This window comes from Cinclus cinclus, chromosome 1 (assembly GCF_963662255.1).
Source record: "Cinclus cinclus chromosome 1, bCinCin1.1, whole genome shotgun sequence".
Classification (NCBI taxonomy): domain Eukaryota; kingdom Metazoa; phylum Chordata; class Aves; order Passeriformes; family Cinclidae; genus Cinclus; species Cinclus cinclus.
The window spans coordinates 68,955,453-68,973,460 of NC_085046.1; the positions used below are offsets into that span (position 1 = coordinate 68,955,453).

General features: G+C 36.2%; 1 protein-coding gene across 1 annotated transcript in view; it reads right to left on the reverse strand.

Annotated features, from left to right (window-relative positions):
- EXOC2 (exocyst complex component 2) overlaps positions 1 to 18,008 on the reverse strand; it is a 123,543-nt gene that overhangs the window by 56,389 nt on the left and 49,146 nt on the right. Inside the window, exons 11-13 of the mRNA XM_062499341.1 lie at positions 15,417 to 15,535; positions 4,676 to 4,801; positions 1,440 to 1,564 (exon numbers count right to left, since the gene is read on the reverse strand). Of these exons, the coding sequence (XP_062355325.1) occupies positions 1,440 to 1,564; positions 4,676 to 4,801; positions 15,417 to 15,535 (370 nt within the window). The remainder of the gene's footprint in view (positions 1 to 1,439; positions 1,565 to 4,675; positions 4,802 to 15,416; positions 15,536 to 18,008) is intronic.

An 18,008-nucleotide genomic window follows, 5' to 3' on the forward strand; every position in this document is an offset into this window, starting at 1 on the left:
ACCAAAGGAGTGGAAGAAATCAAATGTATGGGGATTAATTTCTCAGAAGTTCAGAATTAGGCCCAAACAGAAGAGCATATGTACCTTACGGACTAAAAACAAAACTACATCTTTTGGCTTTTTAACTTTAACACTGAAACAATGTTTTGTTCAGGCAGGACAGAAGATCACTACATTTTCCACTTGCAGTCATTTTCATGAGCAGGATTTCTTAGCCTTGTTTACAGTTCAAGTCTTCATTACTCTAGAAACTGCTTTCTATTTCATTGTACACAGAAAAAAAAGAACACAGTAACTTACGAGGTGAATTTGTAAAGTTTAATTTTCTACAGTACTGGTGTCAATAACAAAGGTTATAATTTCCCTTATGAAATAAATTATTTTTGTGAAAGTCAACAGTACTAAGGTTTATTCTTGATTTTACTTCCTTCACTGCACATTATGCGTAAATGTCGTAACTTTTTGATTTTTATAATGTAAAACGAGGATTAAATATAGCATCTATTTCACTGGAGTTATAATGCTCTGTACATTATATTCAACATCTAAAGGGCTATATTACCTACTAGCATCATCATATGAAAAAAGTATATTGGTGATTTACAAACAGCAGCAATAAATCAATAAATTAATTCTTTGGTTAGAGGAATGGAAAATAAGATTAGCTTCCAAATGCTCTTTTTCAAATACTTTTGTTTTTTCTACTAAAGCTGCAAAGAACAGTAGATAGACGTGATGACTTCAGAATTTAAACACAGCAGAATACAGTATACCACAAAATTAACAAAAATTGATTGAGAGGTATCTTTTCAAAATCTGTTAATAGTGTGCATATAAAAACAGCATGTGTCATAATTACTTTTGTTTTTCCCCTTCATGGATTATCAGGATTATATTTGCACGATTTGGAAAAATCAGATCATCTGAGCAAGAAGGAGTAGTAGCACAGGTAGTTGCAGCTGACTAACCTTCCAGGCCTGACTCCCTGTAATGCATCCATGAAGTCTGCTCTGTGCCTTGGTTATTTTGCAACTCTGGTCTTGAACTAACCTCACTTCCAAATACTTAAAACTCAAGAAATGAGTACTCCTTTTCCAAAGAAAAGAAACAATATTTTTTCTGTATGACTCTGCCTTTTACATATCTCTACCCTTCATGCAATGTGCTATTTCTTCAGATCACCAGTGAAGGGCCAGCTATGAGTAAGAGGTGAAAGTACACAGATATAATTGAGTCCAGCAACTGGAATACAGACACGGCCACAGACACAATCCCCACTGTCAGAGTTTAACGTAATTCCACTGTATGCTTTTGTTATTTTAAAAAGAAAAAACTCTTACTAATATAAGTTGTTACTTCTACCAGTGAAATATAGTACTTCAAATACAATTATTACAGACCTTTGTTACTAGTAAGTCTTTACATAGAAGAATCCATACCTCACTGAATAAACTTCCATTCACATAAGAAACCCAGAGCTTCCAGAAGTTGGGCAGCTGACTCACAACAAGTTTTGTCAGCTTTTCAACAAATACAACTTGCTGAGGAGCTTTGTATCGCCAAGCTAAATGGGGGAGAGGGGATAGAAAAGACATTAATATTTTTAAAAGTAAGAATGTACTACTAGCTTGCTGCAGCATAAGTGACTATACAGTACATAAAAAGCCTTTTGGGTAAAAATAAAGTTTAAAGCCCTGTACATATATGTGTACACATAGAAGCTTTCTTCTCCTCTTGCATGCTTATAAGGTGCCAGCACTATGGCAGTATCTGCAGAATAGTTCCCCTTGTGGGGGTATCTAAGGCAATCCACCCAAAAATCCATTCAGACAGTCTTCTGTCTTCAAGCCACTCTAAAATGTATGGTAACATGAAAGCAATCAAGACATTAGAAAATTAACTTTTTTCAATTTCCTCTGCAATGGGCAAAAGGGGGTAATGAGAAAACTGAACAGAGGCAGAAGTACTCATTAACAAAGAAAATAAAGGAAACCTTTGTGAAATATTCTTCCATAACCATCTATGCTCTCCATTGAAACCTTCATGATCACAATGGTTTAACAGAACAGGGTATCAGTACAACAGTGATAAGAGACTTGTATTTCACTTCAGGAACTACATTCTGCTTTGGAACACTTGGACAAAGAAATCACGTATTTTTTGAAAAACCCCAAAACAAATATCCAAAGCCACTAAGACACTTTAAAATTACATGTGTGCTAATATGGTGTTTTTTAATGTATAAACTCAGGTCTTGTACAAATGATAAATTTAAAAATATAATATCAGCCTATGTAACACTGTGGAAATGCTGAAAGATGTTGCAAGAAATAGCACTTTTTTTGTATCTACTTTGCTACAGAATGTTGCCTGCACACAACAGAAATTCACCAGATAGGCAAAAATAGCTGCCTAATAGCACATTACATACTAGTAGGCTTCACCAGAGCTTCACTATTTAATTGTGTTGGTAAACAGTCTTGAATCTCCTTGAAGTACAGCATGCCTTCAGCAGGTTCCATTTGTCGAAGTCTGGATCATGTATTGCTCCATTTCTTTACTGCAGAATTGAACATCTGCCCTACCCATTTCTTCTCATGGGCAAAAAGTTAAGGCATTTTGAATTAGTATTTGAAAATAAAATCATAATGGAAGCCCAAAATTTGGGAAGAGGGTCTAACATAAATCAAGTGCAACTGTGTTGAGAGCGATATATCTGTTTAGGACACATGAAAATGTCAAAGCTCAACTGGAAAAGATCCTAGTGTGGACACAGATGAGATACTTTCACCAGCTTGGTTTATGACTGCTAGAGAACTGATCTAGAGCCAGTGGCAGAAAAACTCTCATTAACAAGCTGTGACTATGTCAGGGAGCTGTGCCAAAAGAGCTATAAGCAGCAGAGGCTCTGTAACTTCTACACACCCCAACTTCTAATGAAAAAAGTTTGGTTCCTTTGAGAAACTATTTCATCTTTGCCAGAAGCTCCAGCACTAATCCAAGGTTATAACCAGGGATGTCTGTTGGTAACTGGAAATATACTGGCAAGATTTACTTCATCTATGAAATTCTTTTCCCCTCGAGGAAGCATAATTCACGCTTAGTCCCAAGCCTGCAAACAGCAGATACCTCTTAGAATAAGCTACTACACATCATATCGAAAGGTTATGTATGGCCATAAATTTAGGATATTTTTACTTTGTTACTAAAGAAAGCTCCAATCTAATATTTTTTTCCATTGATTCTATTATAATCTCTGCTATACTACTCTGAAGATGAAACTAGAGCTATTGTCTATTGTTTATGTATTCTCATGAACCTATGCTCAAGCAAGAGCTGAATGTTATCTGAATGCTGCAGTTTTGAATTCATAGTTATTTCTTTAACCAGTATCTTGGACAACCACTGTTGAACATACTGGAGAGAAAAAAAACCAAAAAACCCAACATACCAAATCACCAAAAAAGCCCAGAGATGCCATTCCTTAAATTTACCAAAAACTAAAAAGATCCACGAACAACTGAAAACAGAACACATCACAGCACATTTGGAATGGCAGCTCATGCAGGGGCATTCTAAATTGTAGGTTTGCTTTGTCTCTCCACTCAGAGAAGAACAAGGATGGTAGAGCTATCAGTGCTCATGTGCACCTAAGCACCAAGGAACTCAAGTCATAGGCAACTCATTCTACCTCTAGAAAAATGGTATGGCTTATTATAGTGCTCCAATTCCCCAGTCTTCCTTTGAATCTTGGTTTAAATTGGTGTCTACAGAATACGCAAAACTTGCTGAAAATTTACCTTTTTCAGGTTGTAAAAGTAAATCCATAACTAAGATTCTACAAGCAAAATAACTGAAGTGGAATTGTCAGCCATATAGGCAATTAAGTTCCTGCTTACGCAAAAGAATTCAAACAACTTAAATTGGATTTTGGGTGTTGCTTGCTACATTAAGTGTGGCATTAGTACTGTTAGTGGACGGCATTCAAAAACAGTCAGTAATTTAGTGTTTTGCTTTGTAACGCTTGCTATCACCTCCATGCAAGGCTTTGGGTTGAGAAATGACATGGGTAACAGTAAGACAGCTATTTAAGTAAGGAATAATTTATTCTGTGAAAAATATGTCTTCTGTCTTCTGTGATGTCACCATTGAAAGATTCCTGAGAAGAAGTTGTTTGGACAAGGGTACTGAGGACACTTACAACTGAAGGCCTCAGCTGCTTGTGGACAGACAGACTGCTTGAGCTTAGTCAAACATTTTGCTTCCCTTTTTGAGTTTAAAGAATCAGAGAGCCAGATATGGGAAGTGATAGAAGGTACAAATGCAAGGAGAACCATCTTAGCAAATACACACAAAATGTATAACAAGCAAAATGCAGTAGGTGGCTATGCATGCAAGAGAAAATATCTGGTCTTGTAGAGAAAAAAAACACTTTGACTACTTTAACAACATTCTAAGAAGCAAATTTTGAACTTGAATTTGAATTTATGAACTGCTCTTTGCTTGCAGAAAACACGGAGGACTTATTTAGTAAGCAATAGTGATGTGTATGAAGAAAGAACTGTATTTTGTAACAATAAAAAAAACCATAGGTTTTTGTTTGGCTTTTTGACTACTCTACACAGTGGACAGTGTGGGACTGCAGCTTTTGTTTTCAAACAGAACAGATGCCTACCATCATCACGGCCAGACTGAAAGCTGCTGCCCCTTTTCAGTGAAGCAGTTTGACTGAGGTGGCCAATTGGTGATGGACGCACATCACTGTCCAGGTCCAGCATGGGGCTGTGGAGCAATGCATTGCCTGGGCAGAGGGGAAAAAACCCAAATGTTAGAATAACTTTGCATGTCAGTTTGCACATGAAACTGCATGCTGCATATGGCATTCTAATTAAATTCAGTGATACAAGTGTTATTTTATAAAAACATTCTTAATCTTGCTTTATTTAGACTCTGTTCATCTGTATTGATGCTATTCAATACGACCACTCCTCTAGCAAACCCAAAATCATAAGTACCACGGGGAAACAGACCAGTATTTTGGTCTGTATCTTTCTCTGTTTATAATTAATGTCCTAGAATTAGTTGTTTGAAGGCCATGGATAAATATGTATTTATGCCATTAGTGACATTGCCCATGCTTTTTTTCTGGTATATGTCCTAAATACACTTTTCAACAGCAGAAGTTTATTTTGTGTCTAGCTGAAGCAGTTAAGGGCAGACAGTTCAACTATCACTTAGCTGTTTTGTCTCTACCGAGTTCAGGTAGAAAAAAAATCCATCCATCAGGAATCAGATGAACTAATGGCATGTTTCCTTTATTAATTTCCTTATTTATACATAACTACAAACCCACAAAATGTTTTCCAATGTATCAAACCACTGTTTTTTACTTTGGGTGCCTGTCCACACATAGGTCACTATTCACAAGTCTAAGCAAGGATCTAATCTGATGGACGTGGATACTTGGAGTCTAACATGCTTTTTGAAAAACAATCATACAAGAAGACTAAGAGGACAATGATAATTTTTTAATGTACTGCAACACTGCCAATAACTTTTTACAAGTCTAAACTGCAGCTCTATGCATTTCACCTTAGAGAGACATTTCTGAAAGTATTCACACAAAACCATTTCAGCATTGCTGAGCTGAGCTGTAACAAGTACACACTTAAATGAACCAAAATTTCCAGAATTATAGAACAGCCCAGGTTGGAAAGGATCTCAGAAGACCATCTAGTCCAACCTTTCATGGGAAAGGGAGACAGAGTGAGATTATCTAGCACCCTATCCAGTTCACTGTTGAAAACCTCCAGTGACAGCAACTTTGTGATGTCACAGGGGAGCTTACTTCAGTGATTGATTGTTCTCAATGCAAAAAAACCCTTTTCTTAGACTGAAATATACTTATAAAACTGCATCTGATAAGTCATGCTGAATTTTGTAGTGAGAATCCCAGCATATGAGTTTATATTGTTGGCATTTTCCATTGATACCTGCATTCACTTAAAATAACAGGAAGGTCAGAGAGGATGACCACCAGCTGAAAAACTGAAATACTTAGATTCAGGAGGAACACAAAGCAAAACCTATTCAAAGCACATTTATTCTGGTGTCAGAGCAGCATGGCAGAAAAGGTATACCTAATCCTTTTGCTTCAACAGCTGGGGCTTAAAGAGCAATATAAAGCATTGTGAAATTTATCACAAACTTCCAATAGGTGACAGTATTGGGCTTTAGTTAACTTTGAAAGAAGTTCCTTCTCTTGTAATTCTTTAAAGGCTTTTAAAGAAATTTCCTACGGCCTTTCACTGTGGCATTATCATTACCAAAATAATGATCACTTCCTCCACTCATCTTCTTACTGTTGATAGTATAAGACACTTAAGTAAATAGATCCAATTTACATCATTCACGATTGTGATTGACACACTGTATTAACTGACTCAGTGAACTCAGCCTTCCTATCTTCATGCTGTCCTAGAGTTCTATTCACTGTTTAACTCCTACACCACTTATTAAACACATCTCATCTTTGTGACAGCTTTAAAACTGAAGAGTTTTCAGCAATATAGAACCTGCTGCAGTGTATTAACCACTGTCACCACAGACAAAATCTACAGTGAGACTGAAGAAGAAATCGTGGAAAGATTTTTCCTTTTGAAAGAACTAAAAATGCACAGTAATGAGAAAGCAAAAAACTAAAGCTTTGCAGTTATCAGCATCCAGGAAAACAATCCAGCAACTTTACAGAATGAAGTAAAAAACAAAGTAATTCCTCTTCAGATTAAAAAAGATACATATTCATTATCTTACAGAAATTCTACACAGAATAAAAAGAAAATTGTAGAAGACCTTGAGAAAATTTAAGTGTCTCACATAGTTTCTGGGATTTCAGTAGCATTTGAGTGAGATGCAACATATTTGCATTTTATTTGGGGGGGAAAAAAAAAAAGTATGTCAAGAAGGCTAACTCAAAATTGTCACAGGCATTGCTATTTAAAACATATTTTATTAAAAAAAAAAAAACATCGGCAAGAGTGTAGCAATGTTATTTTCACAAAAACTATAACAAAAAAATCCCTCTGATCTCTCTGCATAGAATTTAAGTTCTCAGCTTTCAGACAGCATGTTAATAAAAGGAAGGTCTTGTAAACAGATGGTCTCTAGAAATGACAGTGCCAATTAAACCTCAGAATTAAGAAGAACAGACACACTTACCAAAACACCTTAATGTGAATTAGATCAACTAAAACCACTTGCTCGAGGTAGCTGTATTGCTGCTGATGCACTAGGCCCACGCAGCCTGAATGGTTTATACATTCACCAGTAAAAGAAAACCAGAGAATACTCTCTTGTTCCACCAGAAAAACCACATCATCAGTTTGCAGGCATACCAGGAAAAGAAAGTTTAACATGAACTAATTTCTTAATTGGTTGTCTAGCATTACAAGCAAGTATAACACAGCAGCAGGGAACTACAACAGCACATATACCCTCAGGACTAATAAACATCTGGACTACATTAGCAAAGCTGATCTTGCTTTCACCCTACCAGAAGATAGCGCTTGAAGACTGCACACTAACACATAAATCTTGTAAAAAAGTGAGAGTTAACTTACAAACAATTTTTCTTCTATCCCAACTCATTCCCTCTCTGGAGCCAGCAGCTTAAATTTAGCAGCATAATGTAATACAGTGAATTAACAGTAGTATGGACTGCAGACAATAATATTTATAAACCTAAATAAACTAACCAAATAATAATTTACTGCCCACTCAGTATTTGATTTGTGTACTATTTTTACATTCCTAGATCCTGAATGTAGGACAGAAACAATTTAACTTTTTACTGTGCTAACAGGTTTTAAGAAATATAAACAACATGAAAAAAATATTCCCGGTAGATCTTCACTTTTAAAAAATACACTGCATATTTGAAGCTACAAAAGTATTTTTTTTCCAAAATACAGCAACTACATGAAGCATTATCTGTCAGTGACTCCAGTGCCAAGATTATACTTAACCAAGGAAACACAGGAAAAATAAAAGTACTGCAATCTCTTCTTCTACCCAACAGTAATGACAAAACAGAAGTATAATTTAACGCTTTGTTACATTTACAACTACATAATCAAGTGTAAAGTTTTAAGGATCTCAATACTGCTTTTAGTTTTTATAGGATTTTTGTGGGTTTCAACTTTTTGCGCACAGATATTTTGAAGGTGCGTATTCAGAAGCTGTGTGAAATAAAAATATTTCAATGTTTTTTTCACTCTTCTGTTCTAGTGCAGTAAGATCTCACCAAAATAAGAATCTAAAGAACACAGTAAAAGCACAGTCACTTGATATTTAATTATTTGATTGACCTAACTTTCAGTAAATCAAAAGCCACCCGTGCTGACCCCTAACTGCAGGCTTATCATACTATAGGGTACTTCTGATCCTACAGTACCTGTGGCTGACATACTAACCTTGACCCCATTTTTTGTATTGTTACCTTCAAATTCTTGGCAAGCAAGTGCATTACAACCTCCATTAAAAAGACAGCTGACATGAAATTTGCCTAAAATAAATTTTTCCATGATATGCAAACCAGTCAGATTTAAAATTTTAAAAGCTGCTTCACCTTTATATTCCTGAACTATTACCAAGTGGAGTGCAAAATTGTTCTGCAATATCCATTGCTCCACAACTACCTGGGTTTTTTCCCCCCCTCTGAGGTCTGGCAGGCAGAGGTTTCTTGAAGGAGTCACACATCCCTTGCCTCCCTCGATAATCCAGCCTCAGACACTCTGCAATTCTGCCAGCCCAGTGCAACAATTACATGACTTCCAGTAATGATTTTTACAAAAGCTACTGGTGATCAGGGGATTAATATTGTGCCAGTACTTCCTGCAGTGACAAAGAAAATTGTTAACAAGTGACCAACCTTAGGTTAAGTAATTTTTCAGTGAGATTTTCCATGTTAAGTCAAGTGTCAGTCATTACATACTTGCTCATATATGACACGTACATGCGCATACAGCATATATATCATGTACATGAGCAAGTTTAATTAAAAAAAACAAACCCAAACCCTACAAGATGTGCAACCAGGTGAATACAGCTGCTGTGGTTTCTCACCCATTATGTATCTTACAGTGAATTTTCTCACAGGCTACAACAGCAAGGGAAGGCTGATCTATAGCCTCCTGACTCTCTGAAGGGCGGCAGACTTCCTTACCAGCCTTAAACACCTTTGAACATTTTTTCCTGTGCACAGCAGGCCCTTGTCCTGTGCTACAGCCTGACCACCCACTGTTGCTTGTTGACCAAACACACAGTGCCTGGAGCCCGCACCGACACAATCGGGATAAGGCTCCTTTCAATGACACCGCATTGAGAATTTCAATTTGTCTAGGCAAGAAATTAGGGGAGCAGGAGTAATTACTGAAAAAGTAACCTGCTCAGCAGATGAATAACTGCATTTTATTCTTTTTTTTTTTAAAGGTAATTTTTCTTTCTAACCTTAAAATTTCTAGTGAACAAGAAGAAAACTGATAGCTTTTTTCTAGAAAAGAGACGAGCATGGAAGATTAAAACTGATAGAAAAAAATGCTTTTGGAAGATATTTTAAAATGAATGCTTTTTAAAATCTTAAAGCTAGTCTTCATTACTGTAAATGCATTTATAATGAAACTGTTTTTAAGTTTACTGCAGAAAGGGTAACTGGGTCTTTTCTAGTGCTGTTCAAAGTATTTTACAGCCTAAGGATATGCCTTATTGTCAGCCCTTCAGGCCAAAAAAATTCTGAAACAAGAGCCAAGCATTCAACCTCAACACATAAATAAAAATTACTTCATTTTACCAGCTCCAGCAGACATTAAGATCATCAGCACTTTTGGAAAAACTCACCTTAACTCAATTGCCTGAAAAATGACTGAAGACTGGAGCAGACACAAAGGTAAAATTCTGGCCACTGAAGAGTTTCAGTCTATCTTCATTCATAATAATCTTCACAATTTTCATTTTAAGCTACCTGTGTTGCTTTTTAATACCAATAGTTACTCTCTTTATAGTACTTTAATATTATTTAAAGTATTACATAAAATAAGAATGTCTCCTGAACTTGTGAACGTGCTGGATGCAATTAAAATTTCTAAAATTATAGCAAACTTAAAATACAGGCAGTAAAAGAGCAAAATGAGTCTTCTATTAATTTTTATACTGATCAATTTTTATTCTCTCTCTCACTTTTTTTTAAAATTAATAATCCATTAAGGGCTTGCTTGACATCTGCTGTCAAAAGGGTATTTCTGCAATGGACAGGGGATGTGGGTTAGACATGAAATGGCTTCCAGCTGCAAGAATTCTTCTTCCAGATGTACAGTAAGCAAAGGCAGTGGAAGAGAACCAGCTGCTAGGATAACAAATTGAAAAGGCCCTTTTGACACAAGCCTTGCCGGCCTGTCTGATCTAACAAAGATGGATCATTCATTGCAAGGTGAATAGAATCTCAGTGTGGCACAGGAAAAAAGTGCAACATGGTCTAAGCATCCATTTCTCTCTTTCACACCAAGTACAGCTGCTGTTACTCTGGCACAGAAAAACCTCGCGGAGTTCTTTACAATACCTGGAGAGCTGTGCATCATGCTCAGTGCTGCAAAAATTATACTTTTTTCAGCAGTAATAACTAAACAAATAATGATGATAATTAAAAAAAAAAAATCACAGTGACTGTACTACCTTATTCCTGTTGGAAGAGGTGGCTCCACATTGGGAATTTTAATAGGTTGCGTATTACATATTTTGCAAACCAAAGGGCAGCAGAAAGGTAACACTACAACCATGTCAGTGTTTCCATTTAGAGCTTTAGTTTCTAATCAGGTTAGCTATTAACAGGTAGATGATTTGCAATAATATTACATAAAATCTCAAAGATTAGCATCACAGGTGAGTGATTTAGGTCACTCATAAAATCCCCACCAAGGTACTGGCAAAAGTGGTTTCAATAAGAATTTGCAGGAGTGAGACTTGACAAAGTTTGCAATAACCTGCTAAGAAATTAAGGCTTTCTCAGCCAGTTTGAGGATAACTGGATGGGAGTCCCTACCCATTTTAGTTCAAAGGATCATGAAATGTACTAAACCACTATTAAAGCCTAAGCAATAACCACTGGCCACACAAAAAACAGTCTTAACCTCCACAGCTTCTGTCCCTGATACTTGCATTAAGAATCCCATTGCTTAACTCCTTTTGGCTATCTGCCCAGTGCCTCAGGAAAATTTTAAACTAAACCTCATTTATTTACATTTATTTTCATGTCATTTTATGTCATTATGTTGTCCATGTTTCCAGCACTCCAACAAATCTGGGAAGCATAAACCATAGTGAAAAACTACAATTATGCTTTAATAATAGAGGAATTGCCAAGCATAGTTACAATTTAAAAATACAAAAAATCGCAACTGAAGGAAACTATTTAGTATCTAGGTACCAGAATTGAAAGTCCCTAGATATCTACAAATCATAAGATCAAAGGCCAAAAGCAGCAATTTGGCCTTTAGCCAATACAAGGCATAAAATACCAGCACAATTCAGTTTCTCATTCAAATATTTCTTACTAGAGATCTAATAAATACTGCTTTATGTGAGCATATGCTCTTCCATGGTAACCTTTATATTCATGGCTTGAAAAAATTCTCTTTTTCAATTTTTTTCCATCTCATGCATCTCCTTCTCCTTAACATATCTACATACTAAATAACAGCAGCAAACTGGCTTTACTTACTTGAAGTCCTCCCTGAGGACAAAACCATGGGATATGACTATGTAGATAACACTAATTCACCTAAGCTTCAGAAAAACTTCAAAACCATAAAAAAGTTTCTAAAACAATAAAGGAGCACAACTGCCTATTCCATAAGTAAGGCAGATAGCATTTTAAGTTTTCTACATAATGCAATAAATCCACTCATTTACAAGCATTACTACATAAGCTAGGGTTCCAGCCAATTGCACATGGGTCCCACATCCACAGCTGCACCTTTAACAAAAGAATCTGATCATCAGCAGGAGAATGGCTTAAAACAAGGAGAGGAGCATAGGAGCTTTATGATTTGGGTATCATCTGTACTGCCACACTATGCCTTTGGCAGCGCTGTTTGGTCTCTTTGCCCTGGCTACTTATTCTGACCTGTTGTCTTATCTGCACTTTCACTCACTCCTTAAAACATGTGGGCTTGGAGTCAAGCAGCTTCTCATAATATGAACATCATATGCATTTCTTCTTTGCCTCATAAATGAGGAAAGTCTTCTATAGCAAGAAATAGGCTAAAGGCAATGATGGGTGAGTGACAACAGCCATATCGTAGCACATCATGAAACATTAATCGACATAATGCAAGATTAATCATCAAGCCAACAAGGTTGTTTGGACTGAGGGGAAGCACTGTACCCATACACAAACAGAGTTTTTCCTGAAGGGAAATAATACACTCCAAAATGCTGCTGAGAAGTACTTCATACACACAACTTGAGGGAATTCCATGTCCTACTTGTACCCATTGAAATAAATGCAACCGATTAACTAACAATCAGATTATAAGAGATGATTAATGTCTATTAAAATCAAAGGAAAGATTCAATTAAAGAATTTGCTGTTGGCAGTTGTCAGCTTTTTAAGTCACAATGCCAAATTATTTGACAAAGCTTAGCACATCAAAAATATATGATATGAACCTAAAACAAACATGTATTTATGTATATCTTTAATACAAAAAGTTCTGATAGCACATTCCAATACCTTGGCATCTAAATTAGCTTACTCTTGTCCTTCAGTCTGGGGATTCTTGGAAGTTATTAAAAAGAGGGCAATTATCAGGTGAGGACCCTAGAGAGGATGTAGAAAACTAGAATTATTTCTTGCAGTATTGGGGGTTCTTCCTGACTGCCATTACTATTGGCCCAGATAAGTCAAAACTCTTACAGATGACAGCAGGAGAAGATGTTATTTCTATATAAGAAAATGAAATTATTTCAGTTGTCATGACTAATGTCATTTTAGTTGTGTGGAGACAACTGGAATAATTTTGCCCCATATACCAGTGACTAAACTGGGAGTAAGTTTCTCCTTAGAATGTGCTTAGGACTGTGTTTTAGCTTGTTTAACAAATAATTGTGGTGTTGGCCTTCCCTTCCGGAACACATCATGGCCAGCAATTCTTTGAGAATATTTGCAGTTTGACAATCATCTGTAAAAATCCTGTCCAGAATTTCTAATGGTTTTAAATAACCCAACCTTATCCAGGTAAGAAAAGTAGGGACTTTGTCTAATTCCAAACCTATTTAAAGTAGTAAAAGTCATGTGTAATGACTTAGAGCACAGCTCTTCTTTCAAAACGAATAAAACAGCAGCAAAATGCTTTGCAACAAGCTCAGCTAAAAGGTGAAAAACTTTGCAGAAATGCAAAAGTAGATACAATCTTCTACTAAGGTTTAAGTTTACTATGCTGAAAAGTTTTGACTCAATAAGTTTGAAAGCACAGATTCAGTTGGCAAAAGAACTAAGGTAATAGCCAGAAAGAGCTGGTATGCTCAAGGTGGAACTACAATTGCTGTCTGCTTGTTCCAGCATTCATAGTAGAAGACTGCCAGATGCTAGAAACAATGGAAAACTAGAAAAAATGTAATTCCCTTTTCATTAGAATCCCAGTCTTACAACCCACCTCTTCCTCCAAATGCTCAGTAAACTAAAAAGTAAATCTATTTTTAAAGCAGGTATTAAGTGGAAAACTTAAATGTTTGAAAACTCATTATTTTATCTCAAAAAGAGCCTATGAATTTATGAACATATAAATAACATTTCAAACTTAAGTTGATCTGATCCCACAGTCTTGCATAACCAAACTGAGTAAATCTCCACACTTCTCCAGTTTGAAAAGCATACACCTATTAAAGTAGATTAAAATGCATGCCATGCCTCTGATCACAACCAGCATTGCACTACTTGGCAGTTGAAACCAATCCTTCTGAGTTTTCTTTTTTTCGTCTCCCACCTGGTGTATGCCAAAATTAAATATCTATGGAAAGTAAATATCATGCTTAGCAACTTTCCTCTGTCCTACTAGATAGTAAGTGAGAAATTCAATCAGCTAGGACTGATTTTTGAGTATTTTAAAACCTGCACAAAAAACTATAATCAACAGAACACCACATAGAAGGCTGGAAGAAAACGATTGGAATTTGATGAGTTGTAAGCATTTCTGTTGTACGTGCACAAAATATTAAGTATTGATACCTGCATTTGCTGGGCAAAGATGGTCTGTGCACACTTTTAAGCTAAAACTTACTGGTATTGCTGTCACAAGTGATGCACTCTGTGAACTCCATGCCTCCTGTCACAACCTGTGCATCAGAGAGTTAAAGTCTCTACAGAAAATTTACAGCACATTTCTACAGCAGCTCCAACTCGGTAAAACTTCAGTGGTTTCTCAGAATAAAACACCTTATTTGGCTTGGGATATGCACGCACTAACACTAAATATGGGAGTTACCTATAAGCCAAGGGATACCAGATTCCAATATGCTATTCATTTCAGAACTGGCAGCAAACTCTGTAAGACTTCTTGAGAAACAAGGCATTCCTAATTCTGAAAACTCAGTTTTCAGATTTTACTACTAGAAATGTCAGGCTAGCAGCCTTCCACCTGCTGGAAGGCTTTATATATATATATATTCTAATGTGATAAATCATGTTAATTTGTAGCTAAGTCGCTGCCACACCTGCAAGCAATACCTACACTTTTCATGGAGTAGCAGCCCTGTCAAAAACAGAATATAACTCTGTATTCATATTGGTTTTAGTAACAACTTTGCTTAAATATCCCCTTTGTCCAGCTCCCCTTGCTCTGCCCAGAGTCAGTGTAACCTGAATTTTGAAACTACACACAAAGAAAGGACTCCATAATATTCACTACATGTCAGGGAATCAAGTGTTATTCCACTGTGCTGCAATGTCACATGTATCCATATACGAAAAGAGTATCTAGTGATAAAGAAATCTAACCGGCAGATTCAGAGAACAATCCAAACTTGATATGACCTCAAAGAAATGTTACACGAGGAGAGTAAACCATGGATAAATGATTGAAACTTAATGCTTTTCCCATATGTAAAGAGCTCAAAAATAATAAAGTAAGCAAAAAGAAAAACTCCAACTGCTGTTTTGTTTTTATAACAGAATAAAGAAAACATTAAGTCAGTTTTCAACTTTGTAAACAGCTATCTAAATTGAGGGGGAAAAACTAAAATATCCTCTGAACACCAGAATAAAATAAAAGGCAATGCCAAATTCCAGAATGTCAAATATACATACATACACACATACATACATATATATATATATATATAAAGATAAAATAAAAACGTATCCTTGCCTTTTTGTTCTTTAACATAGCTCTCCTTACAGTTGTGCATGAGATGCAGAATCCATTGATGTTGAGCACCAATGCACTGCCAAGCTGGGTCCCCAGGTGCATGAAGATCAGAAAGATATCTGCAAAATCCAGTCCAAAAATCACAGTTCTGACTTGACACACTGAAGGCCTCATTAAAACAGACGAAGCATGTATTAAGAAATATTTTTTTCTTTTCTACATAACTTTAAAAAATCAAGAACAGGTATTAAGATACATTCCTATCTACTGCAAACAGAATTTTGTGTTCTTCCTTCTTCAATTAGTGAGACAAAATTCCACCAAAAAAATAATCTTAGAGAAATAAAAACCTTTAGTATCATATTAATAGGTATTTCCAGTTGTGTCTCTACTAAAGTATGCAGGAAACCAAACTCTCTATCTGCAAGGCTGAAGTTTAATGCTTCAGATTTGAGTGGAACCAGTGATGGCATCTCAAGCACATAAAACAGTATTTTTCTTCCTACTGTATATGACTGTATCATTGTGCAATCTTAACAAGTAATTACAGAAGGAATTAATTTCTGGCAGCTCATTAATTTTAGCACATGCATGCACAAACTCATATAAATGAGGCTCCTGGTCTTTTTGTTTGTTTGTTTTGGTTGGGTGTTTTTTTGTCCATGCACAGTCTGAAAAAAAAAGAGGGGGGAGAGATAACAAAAAGGACTGTGGCTTCTAGTTTCCAGAAGAGAAACACTGTCTTTAGGGAGAGAGGAGTATTAGAAGCCAGCTGCTGTGATTTTGAAGAGAACACAAAAGGAATGTAGTCTCATGTATGGCACTCAAGACTATCTGACAACAATACATCCAAAAGACTATTTCCAAAAAGTGGTAGCTGCTCTACAGTTTAAGGCACACTGTTATATTCTGCACTGATGAAACTTAGGACAGATTAAAAAAGTCAAGATGCTTAACATAAACTATACTGATATATTTTCTTAAGCTGTGCAGGGAATGTTTGCTCCCTCACAAAAGCTGTTTTACTACAATAGTACCTAATGTTAATTAGGACTGTGTTGAATTCTGTCTTTTTTGACAAATGTCTGCAGCACTTGAACAAAAAATAAACCGTCAAAGTAGGACTGGTTGGATGGATAAGAAAATTACACAACTAACCATTCTGACAGGGTGACATTCATAAATTATGAACTCAAGTCCTTTTCAGTGTTATGGTGGACTTTAGTCTTTTAATTATAAACATTACCTATCTGAAGGAGAAAACTACAATATGTTAGGTCTTGGTCAGCCTTCAACTTCAGAGACATACAATACAAGTGTATCAAGGAAGAAAAACCCCTCATAAAAACAGCAGGGTTTATGCAAACTATTTTACAATTTGGATTTTCTTAGTTTCATTTTTACTTCATACCTTGCCTTCAGAAAATTTATACTAATACACCCATGTATATTTAGAGTAATGAAACTAATTTAACAATTTCTTAGGCTGGGACTGTACTGATTCATTTGAATTAATTTATTCCACATTCATCCACTCCCTGCTCTCCTTTATTATACTTCTACATGTGAAATACATTTGGTTACATTAACACAGTCTGCTTTAACATAGGCTGGGGTATTTTTAAAGGTTCAGTAGCTCAAGGTAAGGGGCTAAAGAACAAAACACCTTGAAAACAACCAACCAAAACAACAACTGGAAAAACTCAAGCAAGAAACAATAAAACACAGCCAATGAAAAAAAACCCAAACAAAAAAACAGAATCAAGCACACGTGCAACTATGAATCTTTCACAGAATTCTTAGAAAAGGTCCTAAGACCTGGCTTAGGTTAAGCAGCTGCTTTTTAAAGTACCACAGAGAAAAGGAATAGCCAGTGCCACCTTCACAGACAGGAAACACCGAACTATTAATCTTAAAAAACAATTCCAAAACCAAAAATAGGCAATATTTATGTAGCATCCAAAAGAATGAGAAGCACTCTACATAAATGCACACAGGTCCCTGTAGGCATAAACTCACAGATGCAAAAGGGACCTAAGACAGCAACACCTCTATTGGGCCTGTGCAACTGCGCTTGGTGCGCACACAAAACACTCAAGACCTTGTGCAGGTGTCTGAATTTTACAAATGCTTCCTGCACAGCACTTTGGTCTGCTTCTTTTATGGTAACTGACAAAAACACTGAGATTCTCAAGACAAACTAGGAACCCTGGTAGCATCCAAATCTCAAAAGCTTTCTAAGTAAAGCCATCAAATGTTCCAGAGCATGCTAAAGTTTGGCACCAAGGACTGAAAGGTTAAAGTCTACATCAGCTCATCTCAGCAGCCCTACAGCAGACATCACCTTTGTGAAAAAACAGAAAATCTGTAAATGTTAACGAAAACTGGGCAACTTGTTAATGTTCATGAAATAAAAAGGGACTTCATTGTTTAGCCTGAGCAGTAAAAGAGCCACTACTACTTTCAAACAACAGAACAGTCTGGATTAAAGCCTCCCTGTCATCTGACTCAGGATGATTCCATTTCACTATCAAGTCAAGTTGAAGTATAAGACAAGTTAATACGGAATCTATTTTGAGGTATGCAAACTAG